We start from the raw sequence: 19,858 nt of genomic DNA, 5'->3' as shown, positions 1-19,858 counted from the left end.
TTTTTCATGGCCATTAAAATATTTACACTTAAAATGAAAAAAAAAATGATGTATGATCCGTTAATTTCAGGTCTTCTTAGAATTCTGAGAATGATGACATTTTCTCTTCTGGGTTCAAGCATTTTTGCTATCACTAATGTTTAAACTTCTTAAGAGTAATATTATAACGACAGCAAATACAAAATTAGAAAATTACTTTTCATGTATATATTGTGAAAATATTTTAATCTGTTCTGGTGATAGTACAGGTTAATTTTCCTGAAACAACATTTGATCACATTATTGTCTTACTGAAAGCATGTTATGCTATTAAATGTTAATAGAGTTGTCTCTGGAAAGTTAGATTATAGGTAATATTTATTTTTAATCTTTGCTCTGGAATCAGAATTCTCTACAGTATTTTTAGGGAAAAAAACCTCAGTATTATTTTTGAGGCCGCCATTGATACACATTGCCTGTAATGTCACTGTGTGTGTGTGTGTGTGTGTGTGTTTGTGTGTGTGTGTGTGTTAGGAAGAGAGACAGATGGGGAAATGGGGGAGAGAGGGAGGGAGGGAGGCAAGGAGACCAGAGGCAAGAAAGAGAGAGAGAGGTAAATGATATACCAACCATTGACATGTTATCAGAATCTTTGGGTGGAAAGGAGAATAGATTGGAAAAGCATATTTAATACACTTACCACATGGTAAGTGTATTGACTTGATAAAACTTGATAAAACTTTTTGATTTCTATGCTGAAAAACAAAAGCACTAGAAAGCATTGTAGAGGGACATGGATTGAAAAAAGTTAACACTGCCCTGTAATTTTAATTCCAGATACCTCACTCTAACTTTAATTTGTTCAAGTTCAAATTTACTATTCTAGCTGTCACACCTTAAATCAAAGGTGGAAGACCGGTAGCACAGGGGTACACTTACTAGTCAGGTATTTTCTGTTTAGCTGATGCAATAGTTGTCCACATGGTGGCAGTTTATTTTTTTCAGTTTTCTACATATAAAAATTAGGAGTTTTCACATAAAAATTTGAATTTTCAGCCTCTCTTGAAAATTGAGAGGATCTGACAACACTGAACCTTAGTATTGCTTGGCAGCAGTACCTGAAACTATGTATCACTAGCATTCTTTAGGTGGGGGCCTACTTCTCTAGTTCCCTACAGTTCCTACCCCTTTCTGTTACTCCGTGATCTAAGACTGAGCATCAGTTTTCAATTAACACTGTGCTCGTACTACTGTTTTTATCTTATTCAATGAAAATCGAATATTTCTTGAACTTATGTCTGTATTAAAAGTAGGAGACAGGGCTGGGTGCGGTGGCTCACACCTGTAATCCTAGCACTTTGGGAGGCCAAGGTGGGCGGATCACAATGTCAGGAGTTCGAGACCAGCCTGGCCAATATGGTGAAACCCCATCTCTACTAAAAATACAAAAATTAGCCGGGTATAGTGGCGTGTACCTGTAGTCCCAGCTACTTGGGAGGCTGAGGCAGGAGAATCACTTGAACCCAGGAGGCGGAGGTTGCAGTGAGCCAAGATCATATCACTGCACTCCAGCCTGGGTGACAGAGCGAGACTCAGTCTCAAAAAAAAAAAAAAAAAAAAAGGAGATGGAAAGCTAGCCTGAATGAGAATGTATGTTTCAAGAAAAATGGCATAGAACACTGCTTTTTTGAAATGAAGATTAATCCTATGTGTTTAATGATAAACAATATATTTCTAAACAGGTTCACCTGTTTCATTTATTTATGCCATCTGACTGGCCTCAGGAAGCATTATTTCATGAAGTTATGTGAATGCTCCTTTTAACTTATTTCTGGAGCGTTTTCCTTGTGCCAGGAATTGTTCTAAAAACTTTACATACATCAACTCATTTAATTTACACAATCATAGTGGGAAGTTTGTTCCATGGTTTTGTCCTTATTTTTGAAGGAAATTGGAGCATAAACAAGTTAAGTAACTTGTCACAAAGTTACTAAGTTAAGTAACAAAGTCACAAAGTAGTAAGTCTCAGAGCCAAGATCAGAAGCCTGGCAGTCTGGTTTCAGAATCTGTGCTCTTACCAATGATATTATGGCTAAATTTGCTTGCTCCCTTTTCTCTGAACTTACACTGTGCCTTCTAACCTTCACACCTTTGCCCGCCCTGTATCTGTTAACATATAGCTCTTTTACTTCCTTCATAATTTATCAAGCTTTCCTGACTACATAAACTTGAAATAATGTATTCCTTATCTTAACTTTTAAAGTCTGTGTTGTTTCCTACTACCTTGAGATGTCTCTAATATTATATTGAACTATTATTTAAATCTATAAAACTCTTTTTATATTCTTAGTGAATATTGTCCCAATTTGATTATAATTTGAGTGCAGGGGGAAAAAGATGTTTAGCAATGTTTACGTAAATCATTACTTTAACACATGCATTACCTGTTCTTAAACATTTGAGATTGTTGGAAAAGCAGTTAGGAACTCCTTGGCCTTTGCCTAAAGTTACACTTTAGGCGAGTGAAGTAATTGATTTAAAGGGCCGTAACAGAGAATGACTTACTCTTCAAAAGAGGAATTAGTTTGCTAACAAGAGCTTCAAGATACTTATTCCTCTAAAATATATTGACTTTGTTCAATACCGTAGTTTTAATCATTTGTAGCTATTAAAACAAAAGTAATACAAATTTGGGCAATGATTGCTTTCTTTTTTTTTCCTCTAAAAAATTGCCTTTAGCATAAGCTTTTTAAAAAGAGCCATTCTCCTACCTTGTTTTATGAGGCTGGCATTAATTACCCTTGGCATCAAAACATGTGAAAGACATTAAGTAAAAGAAAATTACAAATCCACATCTCTCATAACAGTGATGAGAAAATCCATAACAGAACATTAGAAAGTCAAATCTTGCAATATATATATAAAAAGAAAATATAACCTAGCGGAGTTTATACCAGTATTTCACAGTTGGTTTAGCATTTCAGAAATCAATGTAATTCATCACATTAAAGGAATAAAGGAGAAAAGGCATAATCATCTTGATTGATGCAAAAAGTATATTTGACAAAATTTAGTACCCATTCATGATAAAAACCCAGCAAACTAGGACAAGAAGGGAACTTCTTCAGTGCAATAAAGGGTATTTATGAAAAACCAACAGCTGACATCATACTTAATGGAATTTTATTGACGTTTTTTCCAAAGATATTGCACAAGTCAGGGATGTCCGCTCATACTTCTTCTATTTAATGTTATATTGGATATCTTAGCCAGTATTAGAAGTCAAGAAAAAGAATTAAAAATCATAAATATTTGAAAGGAAGGAGTAAAATTCTTTATTTGTAGATTACATTATTGTGGATGTAGAAAATCCTAGAGAATCTACAAAACAAGTTCCAGAACTAATAAGTGAATTTAGTGGCATACAAGGTCAATATTTAGAAATTAATTTTTAGAAGATGAAATAAAAATGCTACTTAAAATAGCATCAAGACTCATAAATATTTCCTTTCCAGTACTCAGAATTAATTTATTGGGGTGTTGTTTAAAAAGCAATTAGCCTGAGAATTCTGTTTCTTACAACAGATGGGGTGAAATATAGCAATGACAAAATGAAAGTTGAGAATTGGAATACATTATATTTTTCATTTTAGGATCAAATCCATTTTAGGTCGACATTTCTCTTTCCAGATCACCTGGCTGTTATAGTAAAAAGGTATCAACAACTTAAGTAAACAATTACAATTTTATATATTTTGCTGAGATCCTTCAGGATTAGCACATTTTCTGTGAATATGAAGCCTATTTCCATAGAGAGATAACCTTGCCTAGAGTAAATCAAGAAGATCTGAGTCCTAGGAATAAGTTTTTAAAAGGTATGTAACACATATAGACTGAAAATTCTAGGAAAATTATTGCTATCCCTAGGAAACTTAATATTGTTAATACATCAGTTGTCCCCCAAATCTATGGAGACAGTGTAATTCCAGTCAAAACTCCAGAAGGCTTTTTTTTTTTTGTCAAAATTGACAAACTGATTCTAAAATTTATAAGGAAATGTGATTGTCAAAACAATCTTGAAACAATGTTAGGGGATTTATTCTGCTTGATTTTTAAGACTTACTATACGGCTATATAGTCAAAATAGTATTGTTGTACAGATAGACAGACAGATCAGGGTGACAGAGTATGGTCCAGAGATAACTCCACATATACAAGGTCAGTTGATTTTTGCCAAAGATACCAATGTAATTAAATGTGGAAAGGAAATTTTTCATCAGATGGTGCTGGAACAACTGAATATCCGTGTGGAAATAAAATGAACCTGAATCTATCTCATACCATTCACAAAAATTAATTTGAGGTAGATCATAGATTTAAATGTAAAAGCAAAAACTATGAAATGGTCTAAAGAAACTTTGTAAAAAGCTATTTTTGTAAGCTTGAGGTAGCCAAAGTTTTTTTAAAGAGAGATTTCATAACACACTATTAAGAAATAATAAATTGGAACTCATCAAAATTGAAAACTTCTGCTCATCTAAAGATACCATTGAGACAATGAGAAGGCAGCCACACATGGGGAGAAAATACCTGCTATGTATTTATGCTTACATCTATATCTTTATCATTCTGTATCTAACAAGCAATTGGGCAAAAGGGTTGGACAGATCCTTCATCAAAAAATGATCTATGCATGTCTAATAAGCACATGAAGAGATGTATAACATCATTAGTCATTAGATAAATAATAAAACTGCAATTTTATACCACATGCTACTCACTAAAATGACTAAAATTTAAAACTCAGAAAATACCAAGTGTTGGTGAGAATGTTAACCAGCCTGGAACTCTCTCATGTGTTGCTGGTTGCAGTGTAACATTGTACAACTACCTTGGACAACCAGAAGTTTCTTACCTTATCACCCACCAGTTTCACTCCTTATTACCTGTTAAAACCCACCAATTTGACTCCTAGGTATTTTCCCAAGAGTAATAAATCTATATATCCAAAAATGATATGTATAAGAATGTTCACAGAAGCTTTATTTATAATAATCCCAAACTATGGACTTGTAATTACCATGTAGTTGTTTTTAATTTTTAAAATTCCAGTCCAGTAATCTTTGTTTTTAATTGGAGTTTTTAATAATTTTACATTTAATATATTACTGATAATGAATTTAAATTTACCATCTATTTGTTTCTTCTTGGCATCAGCTGTCCTTTTTTTTTCTTTAGAATTGGCGTTAGTTAAATGTTTATTTTATTTCCCCCCGGAATAATTTGTTGTACATTCTTTTAATATTAGTGTCTTGAAGATAATTTCCTTAAATACTTTTATTTCCTTGTTTTTCCGCAATGTCTAACAATTCAGAGAATCCATTAGATATTTGTAATAAATTATTCTAGATTTTCTCTATTCACTTAACATTTTTAAAGGCCTGAAATATTTTTAATACAATGTTAAGTAAATTTTTTTGACTATTGCTTTTAGAATCACATGCAGAAAATTTGATACTGTTCAAGCATCTGAGAATCATAAAAGTGGAATTATCACCAGTGATGTTGGAGACTTAACTTTAAGCAAGAGGGGACTACGAACATCATTTACATTTAGGAAAGTGAGGCAAACACCCTGTAACTGTAGTAAGTATATACTCTTATCTCTTCTGTAAAATGGAGTCAATTTAATATAAAAGTCCTTTAAGGTCCTGTCAACACCTAGGAGAGCTTTTTCTGAATCTCTCTAATTGCATTTCCTGTATTTCGCCTTGTATTGCACTTTCATGCATTTTTTTTCCTTTATCAAATTTATTTATTTACTTATTATTATACTTTAAGTTCTCGGGTTCATGTGCACAACGTGCAGGTTTGTTACATATGTATACATGTGCCATGTTGGTGTAGTTTCTTTTGCTGTGCAGAAGCTCTTTAGTTTAATTAGCTCCTATTTGTCAATTTAGGCTTTCGTTGCCATTGCTTTTGGTGTTTTAGTCATGAAGTCCTTGCCCATGCCTATGTCCTGAATGGTACTGCCTAGGTTTTCCTCAAGGGTTTTTATGGTCTTAGGTCTAACATTTAAGTCTTTAATACATCTTGAATTAATTTTTGTATAAGGTGTAAGGAAGGGATCCAGTTTCAGCTTTCTATACATGGCTAGCCAGTTTTCCCAGCACCATTTTTTAAATAGGGAATCCTTTCCCAATTGCTTGTTTTTGTCAGGTTTGTCAAAGATCAATGCGGTATTATTTCTGAGGGCTCTGTTCTGTTCCATTGGTCTAGATGTCTGTTTTGGTACCAGGATCATGCTGTTTTGGTTACTGTAGCCTTGTAGTATAGTTTAAAGTCAGGTAGCGTGATGCCTCCAGCTTTGTTCTTTTGACTTAGGATTGTCTTGGCAATGTGGTCTCTTTTTTGGTTCCATATGAACTTTAAAGTAGTTTTTTCCAATTCTGTGAAGAAAGTCATTGGTGGCTTAATGGAGATGGCATTGAATCTATAAATTATCTTGGGCAGTATGGCCATTTTCACGATATTGTTTCTTCCTATCCAGAGCATGGAATGTTTTTCCATTTGTTTGTGTCCTCTTTTATTTCGTTGAGCAGTGGTTTGTAGTTCTCCTTGAAGAGGTCCTTCACATCCCTTGTAAGTTGGATTCCTAGGTGTTTTATTCTCTTTGAAGCAATTGTGAATGGGAGTTCACTCATGATTTGGCTCTCTGTCTGTTATTTGTGTATGGGAATGCTTGTGATTTTTGCACATTGATTTTGTAACCTGAGACTTTGCTGAAGTTGCTTATCAGCTTAAGGAGATTTTGGGTTGAGACGATGGGGTTTTCTAAATATACAATCATGTCATCTGCAAACAGGGACAATTTGACTTCCTCTTTTCCTAATTGAATACCTTTTATTTCTTTCTCCTGCCTGATTGCCCTGGCCAGAACTTCCAACACTATGTTGAATAGGAGTGGTGAGAGAGGGCATCCCTGTCTTGTGCCAGGTTTCAAAGGGAATGCTTCCAGTTTTTGCCCATTCAGTATGATATTGGCTGTGGGTTTGTCATAAACAGCTCTTATTATTTTGAGATACGTCCCATCAATACCGAATTTTTTGAGAGTTTTTAGCATGAAGGAGTGTTGAATTTTATTGAAGGCCTTTTCTGCATCTATTGAGATAATCATATGGTCTTTGTCTTTGGTGCTGTTTATATGATGGATTATGTTTATTGATATGCGTATGTTGAACCAGCCTTGCCTCCCAGGGATGAAGCCAACTTGATCGTGGTGCATAAGGTTTGTGATGTGCTGCCGGATTCGGTTTGCCCGTATTTTGTTGAGGATTTTTGCGTCAATGTTCATCAGGGATATTGGTCTAAAATTCTCTTTTTTGTGTATGTGTCTGTGCCAGGCTTTGGTATCAGGATGATGCTGGCCTCATGAGTTAGGGAGGATTCCCTCCTTTTCTATTGATTGGAATAGTTTCAGAAGGAATGGTACCAGCTCCTCTTTGTACCTCTGGTAGAATTCAGCTGTGAATCTGTCTGGTCCTAGACTTTTTTGGTTTGTAGGCTATTAATTATTGCCTCAATTTCAGAGCCTGTTATTGGTCAGATTCATAAAGTAAGTCTATAGAGACCAACAAAGAGACTAAGACTCCCACACCATAATAATGGGAGACTTCAACACCCCACTGTCAACATTAGACAGATCAATGAGACAGAAAGTTAACAGGGATATCCAGGAATTGAACTCAGCTGTGCACCAAGCAGACCTAATAGACATCTACAGAACTCTCCACCCCAAATCAAGAGAATATACATTCTTCTCAGCACCACGTCGCACTTATTCCAAAACTGACCACATAGTTGGAAGTAAAGCACTCCTCAGCAAATGTAAAAGAACAGAAATTATAACAAACTGTCCCCCAGACCACAGTGCAATCAAACTAGAAGTCAGTATTGAGAAACTCCCTCAAAACCACTCAACTACATGGAAACTGAACAACCTGCTCCTGAATGACTACTGGGTACATAACGAAATGAAGGCAGAAATAAAAATGTTCTTTGAAACCAATGAGAACAAAGACAAAACATACCAGAATCTCTGGGACACATTTAAAGCAGTGTGTAGAGGGAAATTTATAGCACTAAATGCCCACAGGAGAAAGTAGGAAAGATCTAAAATTGACACCCTAACATCACAATTAAAAGAACTAGAGAAGCAAGAGCAAACACATTCAAAAGCTAGCAGAAGGCAAGAAATAACTAAGATCAGAGCAGAACTGAAGGAGATAGAGACACATAAAACCCTTGAAAAAAATCAATGAATCCAGGAGCCGGTTTTTTTTAAAAGATCAACAAAATTGATAGACTGCTAGCAAGACTAATACAGCAGAAAAGAGAGAAGAATCAAATAGATGCAATAAAAAATGATAAAGAAGAGACATAGGAACACTTTTACACTGTTGGTGGGACTGTAAACTAATTCAACCATTGTGGAAGACAGTGTGGCAATTCTGCAAGGTTGTAGAACTAGAAATACCATTTGACCCAGCCATCCCATTACTGGGTATATACCCAAAGGATTATAAATCATGCTGCTATAAAGACACATGCACACGTATGTTTATTGTGGCACTATTCACAGTAGCAAAGACTTGGAAACAACCCAAATGTCCATCCATGATAGACTGGGTTAAGAAAATGTGGCACATATACACCATGGAATACTATGCAGCCATAAAAAAGGAATGAGTTCATGTCCTTTGTAGGGACATGGATGAAGCTGGAAACCATCATTCTGAGCAAACTATTGCAAGGAAAAAAAACCAAACACTGCATGTTGTCACTCATAGGTGGGAACTGAACCATGAGAACACTTGGACACCAGGTGGGGAACATCACACACCAGGGCCTGTCATGGGGTTGGGGGCGGGGGGAGGGATAGCATTAGGAGATATACCTAATGTAAATGATGAGTTAATGGGTGCAGCACACCAACATGACACATGTGTACATATGTAACAAACCTGCACGTTGTGCACATGTACCCTAGAACTTAAAGTAAAATTAAAATATATATATATATAAAAGCAAAAAAAAAAAAAAGATAAAGGGAGATATCACCATCGATCCCACAGAAACACAAACTACCATCGGAGAATACTATAAATACCTCTACGCAAATAAACTAGAAAATCTAGAAGAGATGGATAAATTCCTGGACACATGCACCCTCCCAAGACTAACCCAGGAAGAAGTTGAATCCCTCAATAGATCATGCACTTTTCTTTCTTTCTTTATTTTTTTTTTTGAGATGGAATCTCGCTGTGTCGCCCAGGCTGGAGCGCAGTGGCGCAATCTCGGCTCACTGCAAGTTCCACCTCCTGAGTTCACGCCATTCTCTTGCCTCAGCCTCCCGAGTAGCTGGGACTACAGGCACCCGCCACCATGCCCGGCTAAGTTTTTTGTATTTTTTAGTAGAGATGGGGTTTCACCGTGTTAGTCAGGATGGTCTCGATCTCTTGACCTCGTGATCCACCCGCCTCGGCCTCCCAAACTGCTGGGATTACAGGCGTGAGCCACCGCGCCCGGCCATCATGCACTTTTCTTAACCACCCTCATTAGAGTTTACATTCTTTGAAGGCAGGGTCTGCATCTTATCATTTTCATTTTTTCCAAACTTAGTACTTGAGTTGGGTGCCCAATAAATATTTTCCTTATTGAAGTAACAGTTAAGAGTGCTACAATTGGAGGCCAACAAAATATTACTTGTTTAAAAATGGGTATTGTTGGGAATAGTTTGTCAAGATTCTAAATTATTTCTTATTAATCCAAGAGGGAAATTGGAGATGACAAATTGTCCTATAGTACATAACTCTAGGGAGATAAGCAATAGTTTATGTTTTAGTCAATTTGAAAACTCAGAAGGGAATAAAAACTGTTCAAAAACTTGTCAAGAGGATGCTATTTTGAATTGTCTATACAAGTACATCATGTTCTGGATTTCTTTGACTCAATTAACAGACCCCTCTTGCATTTTGTAAATACTGTTTTGTAATGATCGGGATAATAAAATCCTTTTTATATCTTTGGGGGTTTTAATTATGGGTGGTATCTACCAATAGCTTTTGGATTTAGTCATAATCTTAAAAATTTACTTCAAAACTCTTACAATATCTACAAAATGTTATCCTTTTAAAAAACTTGAAATTTCTATATTTTATATCTTGATGTTAGTGAAGCTCAAAATAACTATTTTACTAAAGGTGTCCTTGAAGGCTTAAAAATCAAATTTTAAAAGTTAAATTTTAAATGTTCATTTATTATTTGATGAATATCGAACATTGCAGATAGTGAGTTACATGGTATAGAAAAATAAAGCATGTCTCCTGTTCTTAAGGAACTTAAAGTGTAGTTGGAGACACAAGCTAGTTTTCTTATGCAAATGTGTCATGGGCATTTATTAAATGTAAGAAAGTGTTATTGGGGATTCAGTTTATAGATTTTTTTTTTAAGATGAAAAATAATTGTGGCCGACATAGTGGCTCATGCCTGTAATCCCAGCACTTTGGGAGGCTGAGGCAGGAGAATTGCTTGAGGCCAGGAGTTCAAAATCAGCTTGGACAACATAGCAAGACCCACTCTCTACAAAAAAATAAAATCAAAATTTAGACAGGCATGGTGGTGTGTGCCTGTGGTCCTACCTACTAGGAAAGCTGAGGCGGGAGGATTGTGTGAGTCTAGGAGTTCGAGGCTGCAGTGAGCTATGATCACGCCACATCACTGCAGCCTGGGTGACAGAGCAAGACCCTGTCTCAAAACAAAAAAACAGCAACAGAAAACCCCCCAAATTATACATGTTTATCATGTACAACATGATGTTTTAAAATATATAAAATGTATATATTGTAGAATGGCTCAATTGAGCTAATTAACATGTATTACTTCACATACTTATACTTTTTTGTGATGAGAACACTTAAAAATTTATTCTCGGCTGGGCGTGATGGCTCACGCCTGTAATCCCAGCACTTTGGGAGGCCGAAGCGAGCGGATTACCTGAGGTCAGGAGTTCCAGACCAGCCTGGCCAACATGGTGAAACCCTGTCTGTACTAAAAATACAAAAATTAGCCAGGCTTGGTGGCACACGCTTGTAATCCCAGCTACTCGGGAGGCTGAGGCAGGAGAATCGCTTGAACCCGGGAGGCAGAGGTTGCAGTGAGCTGATATCATGCCACTGCACTCCAGCCTGGGTGACAGAGCGAGACTCTGTCTCAAAAAAAAACAAAAAAAACCCAAGGTATTCTCATAGTGATTTTCAAGAATACAATATATTATTATTAACTATAGTCACCATGTTTTACACTAGATCCCTGGGACTTATTCTATCTAACTGAAATTTTGTATCCTTTTATTAGCATCTTCCCAGCTCCCACCCCCAAATGCCCCAGCCCCTGGTAACCACCATTCTACCACTCTCTATTCTGTGAGATCAGCTTTTTTTAGATTCCATGTATGAGTGAGATTGTGTAGTATTTGTCTTCTCTGTATGACTTATTTCACTTAACATAATATCCTCCAGGTTTATCCGTGTTGTGAATGGCAAGATTTCCTTCTGTTTGTGGCAGAATAGTATTCTGTTGTGTATGTGTACCATATTTTCTTTTTCCATTCATTCACTGATAGGCACTTTGAGTCCATGCCTTGGCTGTTGTGAGTAATGTTGCAGTAAACATGTGAGTGCAGATGTCTTTCTGACACACTAATTTCATTTTCTTTGGCTATATAACCCATACTGGGATTACTGGTTTATAAGATAGTACTTATTTTTTATTTTTTTTTGAGCAAGGCAGAGAAGGGTTTTATTGAGTGACAGAACAGCTCTAATACAAGAGGGGATTGAACCTGAATGGGTTCTGTGTGAGAGGGGGCCTGAAGGTAGGTAGTCCCCTATTTCTAATTTTTTGAAGAACCTCTGTTCTTACTATAGCATGGAACAAGCAAAGATTTAAAGTGAGTGTTAGACATTATTACAGAGAACAGGGAACAACTTCAAAATTAATTTGAGACAGTGTATTCTAAATTTCCTCTGTCATCAGCTCTGCTTGGTGGTGTTCTCCCTGGGATTTGCTTATTCTACTGAAGCAGGCAACATAGTGTAGTCATTGAGAATGTGGGCTCTGGAGTCTACACTGCCTGGGTTCAATTCGTGGCTGTATGACTTAGTATCTCTGTCTTTAGGAATGGTCTTAGCTTCTTTGTGCTTCAGTTTTGTCATCTGTAAGTGGATGTCATGGTACCTATCTCATTGCATTACTGTGAGAATTGAGGCAATGCTTAGAAACCGCTTCAAATGGTGTTCAGTAAATGCTTGTGGTTATTACCAAATGACACTTTGCCCCCAGGTCTTGTTCTTCTGAGAGCCCTACGGTGCCCATAACTCCTATCTCCTTTACCTACCAAGGTTAATTTAGCTAAATTTTTCCCAGTTAGGCCAGACCTATTAAGATGCTTTTCTGAATAAGAGGACTTTTAATCTCAAAATTAAATCTATATATAACTGTATTTAATCTTGAGACTAAATAGGCATAATCACTAAGGCAGATGCAGAATTGTAGTCATGTATTGTTGTAAATGGATTTTCCCCATTCTTTTTATATTAGAATTATTAGGGAAGAACTTTTCCTTTTAACGGATAAATCGGAGTCTATCTACCCACCAAATTTGCACTGATTTTTTTTTCATTTATGAAAACTTGATACCGTATGAGTTATTCTGATAAAAAGGAAAGGTGTGTATTGCTTTGTTTTTCATTAAGGTTACCCTTTGGTCTGTGATAGCCAGAGGAAAGAGACTCCTCCCTCATTTCCAGAGAGTGATAAAGAAGCCTCACGGCTGGAGCAAGAGTACGTCCATCAAGTTTATGAAGAGATTGCTGGACACTTCAGCAGCACGAGACATACCCCTTGGCCGCACATTGTGGAGTTTTTGAAGGCTTTGCCAAGTGGTTCGATAGTGGCCGATATTGGATGTGGTAATGGAAAGTATCTTGGCGTCAATAAGGAGTTATATATGGCAAGTAATGTTGCTTTTGACTTTCTTTTTGCTTAATTTGCAGTGGTTATCATAATCTTTCTTCCTCATGATAAAATGCTGTTTTTTTTAGGTCATTGCCAGAAAATTATAACCAATAGATTGAATATTAATGAACACTGCCCCATTCTTTCTTATTCCTCTAGGAATTTATGGGCACACCATCGTTATATAAATTTTTTTTCCCATTAGATTTTGCTTTCTACCACTATTATTTTATCAGTAAAACTATCTTATAGCTGTAAAACTCTTTACAGAGTAGAAAGGATTTTTATAGAAATCTTTTTTTGACTTGGATCCCCCTAAGTATGAAGAAGATAAAGCTGATATTTTCATCCATTTTTTGCATATGAAGAAATTGGGGCTCACAGTCGTCATGTTAATTTCCTGGTGTCATATAATTAGGGGATGTAACTGGAACTTGAACCTATGTCTTCTACTCCAAACTTCACTCATAGTAGAAAAACATTTCTATTTATTGGCATCTTACTGTTGAGGAAACTAAGGCTCAAATAGATTAAAAACTTGACCAAGGTTGCAAGGGCTAGACTGTCTGATTCCAGAGTGTCTGTTTTCAGTTGCTATCATTTTTTTTTCTATGAGCCATTTTTTTTTTCCGCTGTGCTATGAAGTAGGATGTTCTTGTTTTAGTGTATTGTTGTAAGTAATCTTATTTTAACCCTTGCTCTGTGAGGACTGGAGCTTCCCTTTCTCTAGATTAGGGGATTTAGGATGAGAGTAAGGGAGTAAGAAAAAAGAAGAGAGAGCAGCCAACATTCCTGGGTTATTGGAGTATGTCAGATCACTTCTCATCTTTATTTTTACTCCATCCTAGATATTGTACACCTACATGAAAAAAGTTACTACAATTGTCCCTTGGTATATAAAATTGAAGCCAAATCAAATAATAAATAAAATGCATATTTAATGATCATAAAAAATGTAGCATAAAAGAGAAAAGTGATATATCATTCTTCTAAGAGATTACATTTTTATCACCCCTACATGAGCAGCAGTGGCTGTTCTTTGTAGGGCCATACACCTCAAATGCCTCTAGTTACAGTCACCTAGGATTCTTCCGAGGAAGTACAAACAATACATTGAAAAAAGTATATTAGTCCCTTGGTATCTGTGGGGAATTATTTCCAGGGCCCTGTGGATACCAAAATCTGTAGAAGCTCAAGTCTCTGATACAAAATTATGTAGTATTTGCAAATAACCTATGCACATCCTCCTGTATATTTAAAATTGTCTGTAGATTACTTATGATATGTAATACAATGTAAATGCTATGTAAATAGTTGTTAGACAGTATTGCTTAGGGACTAATGACAAGAAAAAAGTCTGTAGTTGCTTGAATCCCTGGATGTGGAACTCATAGATATGGAGGGCTGGTTGTATTACAGCTTAGGAAATGTAGAGTTTGTACATTAACAGGTGGATAAAAGAATAGCGTTTCATCAAGATAAGACATTGATATTCATATATTGTTACCATGTTTACAATTAAATTTTAATTTATAAAGAATAAGGCCTAGTGAATTAATTTTGTTCATGTTGAAGAGGAAATAGATCTTTGATGTGTCACTTAAAATCACAGCTAACCACAGTTCAAAACAAGGTGATATTTTCTAGTGTTTTAATCTAAAGATACGTCCAAAAATGTTTCTCAGTAGGCTCTGCTTTTGCACTTTCTTGTTGATAATCCATGGTTTTATCTAGTCAGGTATGATTCATGACAGTGAAACTAGGTTGAAGTCAAATACACTGATTTAGTCATAGTGATAACATTCTGTTACAATTGAGAAGAATGATTTCTTGAATTATTTTTTGAATAATTTGAATAATTCAAATATATAATTCAAATTGTGTTCAGGAAACGAACACAATCTGCAGCTGATTCCAGAGGGAATATATTTGGAAGGATTAGAAAATCATAAGTATATTCACTCAGTTTATCAGCAGCAGTCTGTACATAATTCTTTCCTGTCTGTTGTTCCCCGGAGCTTACTGCATTGCCTGATTTCCAGGCATACAGTACTTGGCATGTGGTGGAAGCTTACTAATTAATGGTTTGTTCAATGATGAGGAGCAAACCTGTGAATTTACCTTCAGCTTCTTACATGAAAACCAAAATATATACAGTGCTGTGTTTGTCAGCCTTGAAGGCATGTTACAACCTCAAAATGGGTGGGACTTACCACAGGATAAAATTACCTAGATCTAGGATCTAGATTTCTCTTTTTATGTAGAATCCAGGGCACTCCTTATTCCATATGTTTTAATAACTAACATTTACACAGCACTTCAATGGTTAATTATTTAGTATAGATCATTTCATTTGATTCTCATATTAACCCTGATAAATAGGTATTTTTCTCTTTATTTTTTAGATTAGGAAACAGAGGCTTTGAGATAGTAAGTAGCTCTCCTAGGTTATTCAGCTAGTTATTGCTGAAACCAGAATTCAAATTCAGAGTTTACAGGTTGAGCATCCCTAATATGAAAATTTGAAATCTCGAATTTTACAAAATCTGAAACTTTTTGAGTAGCAACATGATGCTCAAAGGAAATGTTCATTGGAGGATTTCAGATTTTGGATTTTCAGATTAGGGATTCTCAGCCGGTATGTATTCTGCAGATATTCCAAACTCCAAAAAATTCTGAAATCTAAAACAGTTCCGGTCCCAACCGTTTGAAATAAGAGATATTCAACCTGTAGTACGCTCTTTTCACTGTACTTTATTGCCTCTGTTTATTTCTCTGCAGTTTAACCCCGTCTCTACTAAAAATACAAAATTAGCCAGGAATGGTGACGCATGCCTCTAATTCTAGCTACTCGGGAGGCTGAGGCAGGAGAATCACTTGAACCTGGGAGGCGGAGGTTGCGGGGAGCCGAGATCCCGCCATTGCACTCCAGCCTGGGCAACAAGAGCAAGACTCCATCTCAAAAAACAAAACAAAACAAAAAATATAACCAGCAGGGTACAGTGGCTTTTCCTATAATCCCAGTGATGAGGGAGGATCGCTTGAGGCCAAAAATTCAAGACCAGCCTGGGCAACATATCAAGATCACATCTCCTAAAAAACAAAAAAAGTAGCCAGGCACGGTGGTGCATGCCTGTAGTCCCGGCTACCCAGGAGACTGAGGCAGGAGTTCAAGGCTGCAGTGAACCATAATCGCACACTGCACTTCAGCCTGGGTGACAGAGTGAGACGTTGAGTCTAAAAATACATACATACATAAATAACCATCATTCAGAAAATTGATAAAAAGAGGTATTTGCCTAATCCTATCACCTTATTGTGATGAATATCCTTCTTGTGTTTTTCCTATTAATGTTTTATATAGTAATGAATGTGCATATAATGTGATAACTCATTTATCTTATTTCCATTCTGATATATAATCTTAAAATGTTTCTGAATTTTATAATACAGTATTTTTTCTCTATTTTATTTTTAAATTCAAGTTATTAAAAATATTTTTAAAGGACAGATGAAATTATGTGTATTTATTGTATATGATATGATGTTTTGAAGTATATAAACATTGTGGATTGACAAAATCTAGCAAATTAACATATATATTACCTCACAAAGTTACCATTTTGTGGGGAGAACATTTACCATCCATTCTCTTAGCATTTTTCAAGAATACAATACGTTGTTGTTAACTACAGTCACCATGTTGTACAGTAGATCTCTGGAATTTATTCCTCCTAACTGAAATTTTGTATCTTTTGATCACTATCTCCCCAGCTTCCCACCCCTCAGCTGTCTCCCTCCCTGATAGCTACTGTTCTACTCTAGTTCTGTGAGGTCAACATTTTTGGATTCCAAGTATGAGTGAGATCATGTAATACTTGCCTTCTGTGTCTGGCTTATTTCACTTAACCTAATGTCCTCCAGGTTTATCCATATTGTTATAAATGGCAGGATTTTCTTCTTTGTTATAGCCAAATAGTATTCCATTGTGTATACATACCATGTTTACTGTATTCATCCATTGATGGATATTTAGATTGATTCTATATCTTGGCTATTGTATATAATGTTGCAGTAAACATGGGAATGCAGGTATCTCTTTGACCTACTGATTTCATTTTCTTTGGATATATACTTAGCAGTGGGATTGCTGGATCATATGGTAGTTGTATTTTTAATTTTTTGGTGAAGCTTCCATACTCTTTTCCCTAGTGGCTGTCCTAATTTACATTCCCACCAACAGTGTGCCAGGGTTCCCTTTTCCCCACATCCTCAACACCATTTGTTATCTTTTGTCTCTTTGATGATGGCCAGATCTAACAAGTGTGAGGTAATATCTCATTGTTTTAATTTGCATTTTCATGATGGTTAGTGATATTGAGCATTGTTTCATGTACTTGGCCATTTGTATGTCTTTTTTAAAGAAATACATATTCAGGACCTTTGCTCATTTTTAAATCAGATTATTTGTTTTCTTGCAATAGAGTTGTTTGAGTTCTTTATATATTTTTGTTTTTGGTTTTGGTTTTGGTTTGTTTTGTTTTGTTTTTGAGACAAGGTCTTGCTCTGTTGCCTAGGCTGGAGTGCAATGGTGTGACTACAGCTCACAGCCTCCTTGACCTTGCAGGCTCAATTGCTCCTCCCACCTTAGCCTCTAGTAGCTGGGACTACAGGCACACACCACCACACTCAGCTAATTTTTGTATTTTTTGTAGAGACAGGGTTTTGCCATGTTGCCCAGGCTGGTATCAAGTGATCTAGGCCTGGGCTTAAGTGATTCACCCACCTTTGTCTCGCAAAGTGTTGGGATCACAGGTGTGAGCCTCTGTGCCCAGCCTGTTGATATATTTTGGATATTAATTCCTTGTCAGATGTATAGTTTGCAAATATTTTCTCCCATTCTGTAGGTTGTCTCTTTCCTCTGATGATTGTTTCCTCAAGTTAAAGCTTTTTAGTTTGATCTAATCCGTCTATTTTTGCTTTAGTTAACTTTGTTTTTGGGGTCATATCCAAAAAATTATTGCCCGGGCCAAGATCATGGAGCTTTTCTTGTGTGTTTTCTTCTAGTAGTTTCATAATTTTGGGTCTCACATATAAGCCTTTCATGCATTTTGAGTTGATTTTTGTAGATGGTGTGAGATAAGCATTTAATTTCATTCTTCTGCATGTGAATATTCAGTTTCCCTAACACCATTTATTGAAAAGACTTGGACTTTATTAATATTCTATTAGGTAGAAGTTACTGGAAATTTGGTTGTGTTCTGTTTGGAAGTATTCTAAATAGCACCATAATGAACATGTATATTGAGAGTCAATGTGACAAGAAGGAAGAACATGGATTTTGGAATGACAAATACCAGGCTTTAAATTTTTGTTTCACCATTTAACAACGTTCAACTTTGAGCAAATTACTTATTTTCTTTGAGACGAAGTTTTCTCATCTGCAGTGTAGTGAAAATAGTACCTAACTCAAAGTGTGTTATCTGGATTAAGTGCATTGCTATAAAGAATCTGCTTTAATCTATATGTGTACTCAGGAAAAGGCAGTTATTATTAGCCTGGTTAGTGTTTTCCCTATTTTGAATTATTTTCTTAGGATAAATTTTTAGAAAGATAATTATTGGGTCAAAAGTTATAAACATTATTTTCTTCCTTAAAAAATGATTTGCCTAATTGCTCTTTTAAATGGTTGAGCCAATTTGTGTTTTATATGAGAGGAAGTTCTATCATACTGACATTACCATGATATAGTTTAGTTTTAAAATATTTTTGATAGTTTAATGGAAGAAAAATGGAACCTTGTTTTAGTTTGCACCTTTGCTTATCAGGTTGAATTTTTTTTTATGTTTACTTGTACTTCCACAATTACATATTTAATGTTTGTTGAGGATTTTAAAAATTATATAAAAGTATAGGCTGCGTACCATGGCTCGTACCTGTAATCCTAGCACTTTGAGAGGCCGAGGTAGGAAGACTGCCTGAGACCAGGAATTCGAGACCAGCCTGAGCAACCTGGTGAGACCTTGACTTTACAAAGAAATTTTAAAATTAGCCAGGCATGATGGCATGCACCTGTAGTCTCAGCTACTCAGGAGGCTGAGGTAGGAGGATCACTTGAGTCCAGGAGGCCGAGGCTACAGTGAGCTGTGTTCGTGCCACTGCACTCCAGCTTGGATGACAGAGTGAGACTATGTCTCCAAAAAAAAAAAAAAAAAAAAAAGTATACATTTTAAGCCCAGTATATGTTTTAATGTCATTGATCTTCACCCATCACACAGAAATATGTAGCTTTACACAAGTCCTTGAATATATGTGGGTTTTTATCAAGCCATTTTCTGTCCTGTTGACATGATGCAACATTATTGGGGAGATTTTTCACTTTACTATTCTTGGTTTAAAACATTTAAAAATGGAAAAAGGGAAGAGGAGAAAAAATAGTGACTATATGACTATAGTATATGAAAGACAGGCAAAAAAAGTAAAAGATGAAAGTACTAAGCCAGGCATGAGTCAGGTCGTTGGTCAGTGGGGAATCTACATTGGACCTGGTGCTTTATTGCTAAAATTGGCCTTGCTCTTTCTTGTTGGTGAAAAGGAGTGCTGTGTACAAATAGCCATAAGAGCCGGGCAAGGAGAGGGAAATGTTCTCTTGTTTTGTTTGGCTGCTGTTCTCCATGTTCTGTCTTAGTTCTCAGGTAATAACTTTCCTCCTCTGAATAACTACCAAGCCCTATCCCTGAGGATTGTTTTTTTTTAATAGGCAGGTTGTATTTCTTTCTGTTGACTTCTAGCAAGGTAT

General features: G+C 36.0%; 1 protein-coding gene and 1 long non-coding RNA gene across 9 annotated transcripts in view; one reads left to right on the top strand and one right to left on the bottom strand.

The window, feature by feature from the left end:
• Positions 1 to 19,858, top strand: part of LOC105493666 (alkB homolog 8, tRNA methyltransferase) — a 67,048-nt gene that overhangs the window by 34,057 nt on the left and 13,133 nt on the right. For all 7 annotated transcript variants that reach the window (XM_011761512.3, XM_071075529.1, XM_011761507.3 and 4 more), the window contains 2 exons: positions 5,474 to 5,625; positions 12,798 to 13,054. In XM_011761512.3, the coding sequence (XP_011759814.2) occupies positions 5,474 to 5,625; positions 12,798 to 13,054 (409 nt within the window). The remainder of the gene's footprint in view (positions 1 to 5,473; positions 5,626 to 12,797; positions 13,055 to 19,858) is intronic.
• LOC105493665 (uncharacterized) overlaps positions 1 to 19,858 on the bottom strand; it is a 57,399-nt gene that overhangs the window by 27,716 nt on the left and 9,825 nt on the right. The window lies entirely within an intron of this gene.

The sequence above is a fragment of the Macaca nemestrina genome, chromosome 12, assembly GCF_043159975.1.
Source record: "Macaca nemestrina isolate mMacNem1 chromosome 12, mMacNem.hap1, whole genome shotgun sequence".
Lineage (NCBI taxonomy): Eukaryota > Metazoa > Chordata > Mammalia > Primates > Cercopithecidae > Macaca > Macaca nemestrina.
This window is presented reverse-complemented; position numbering and strand designations above follow the sequence as displayed.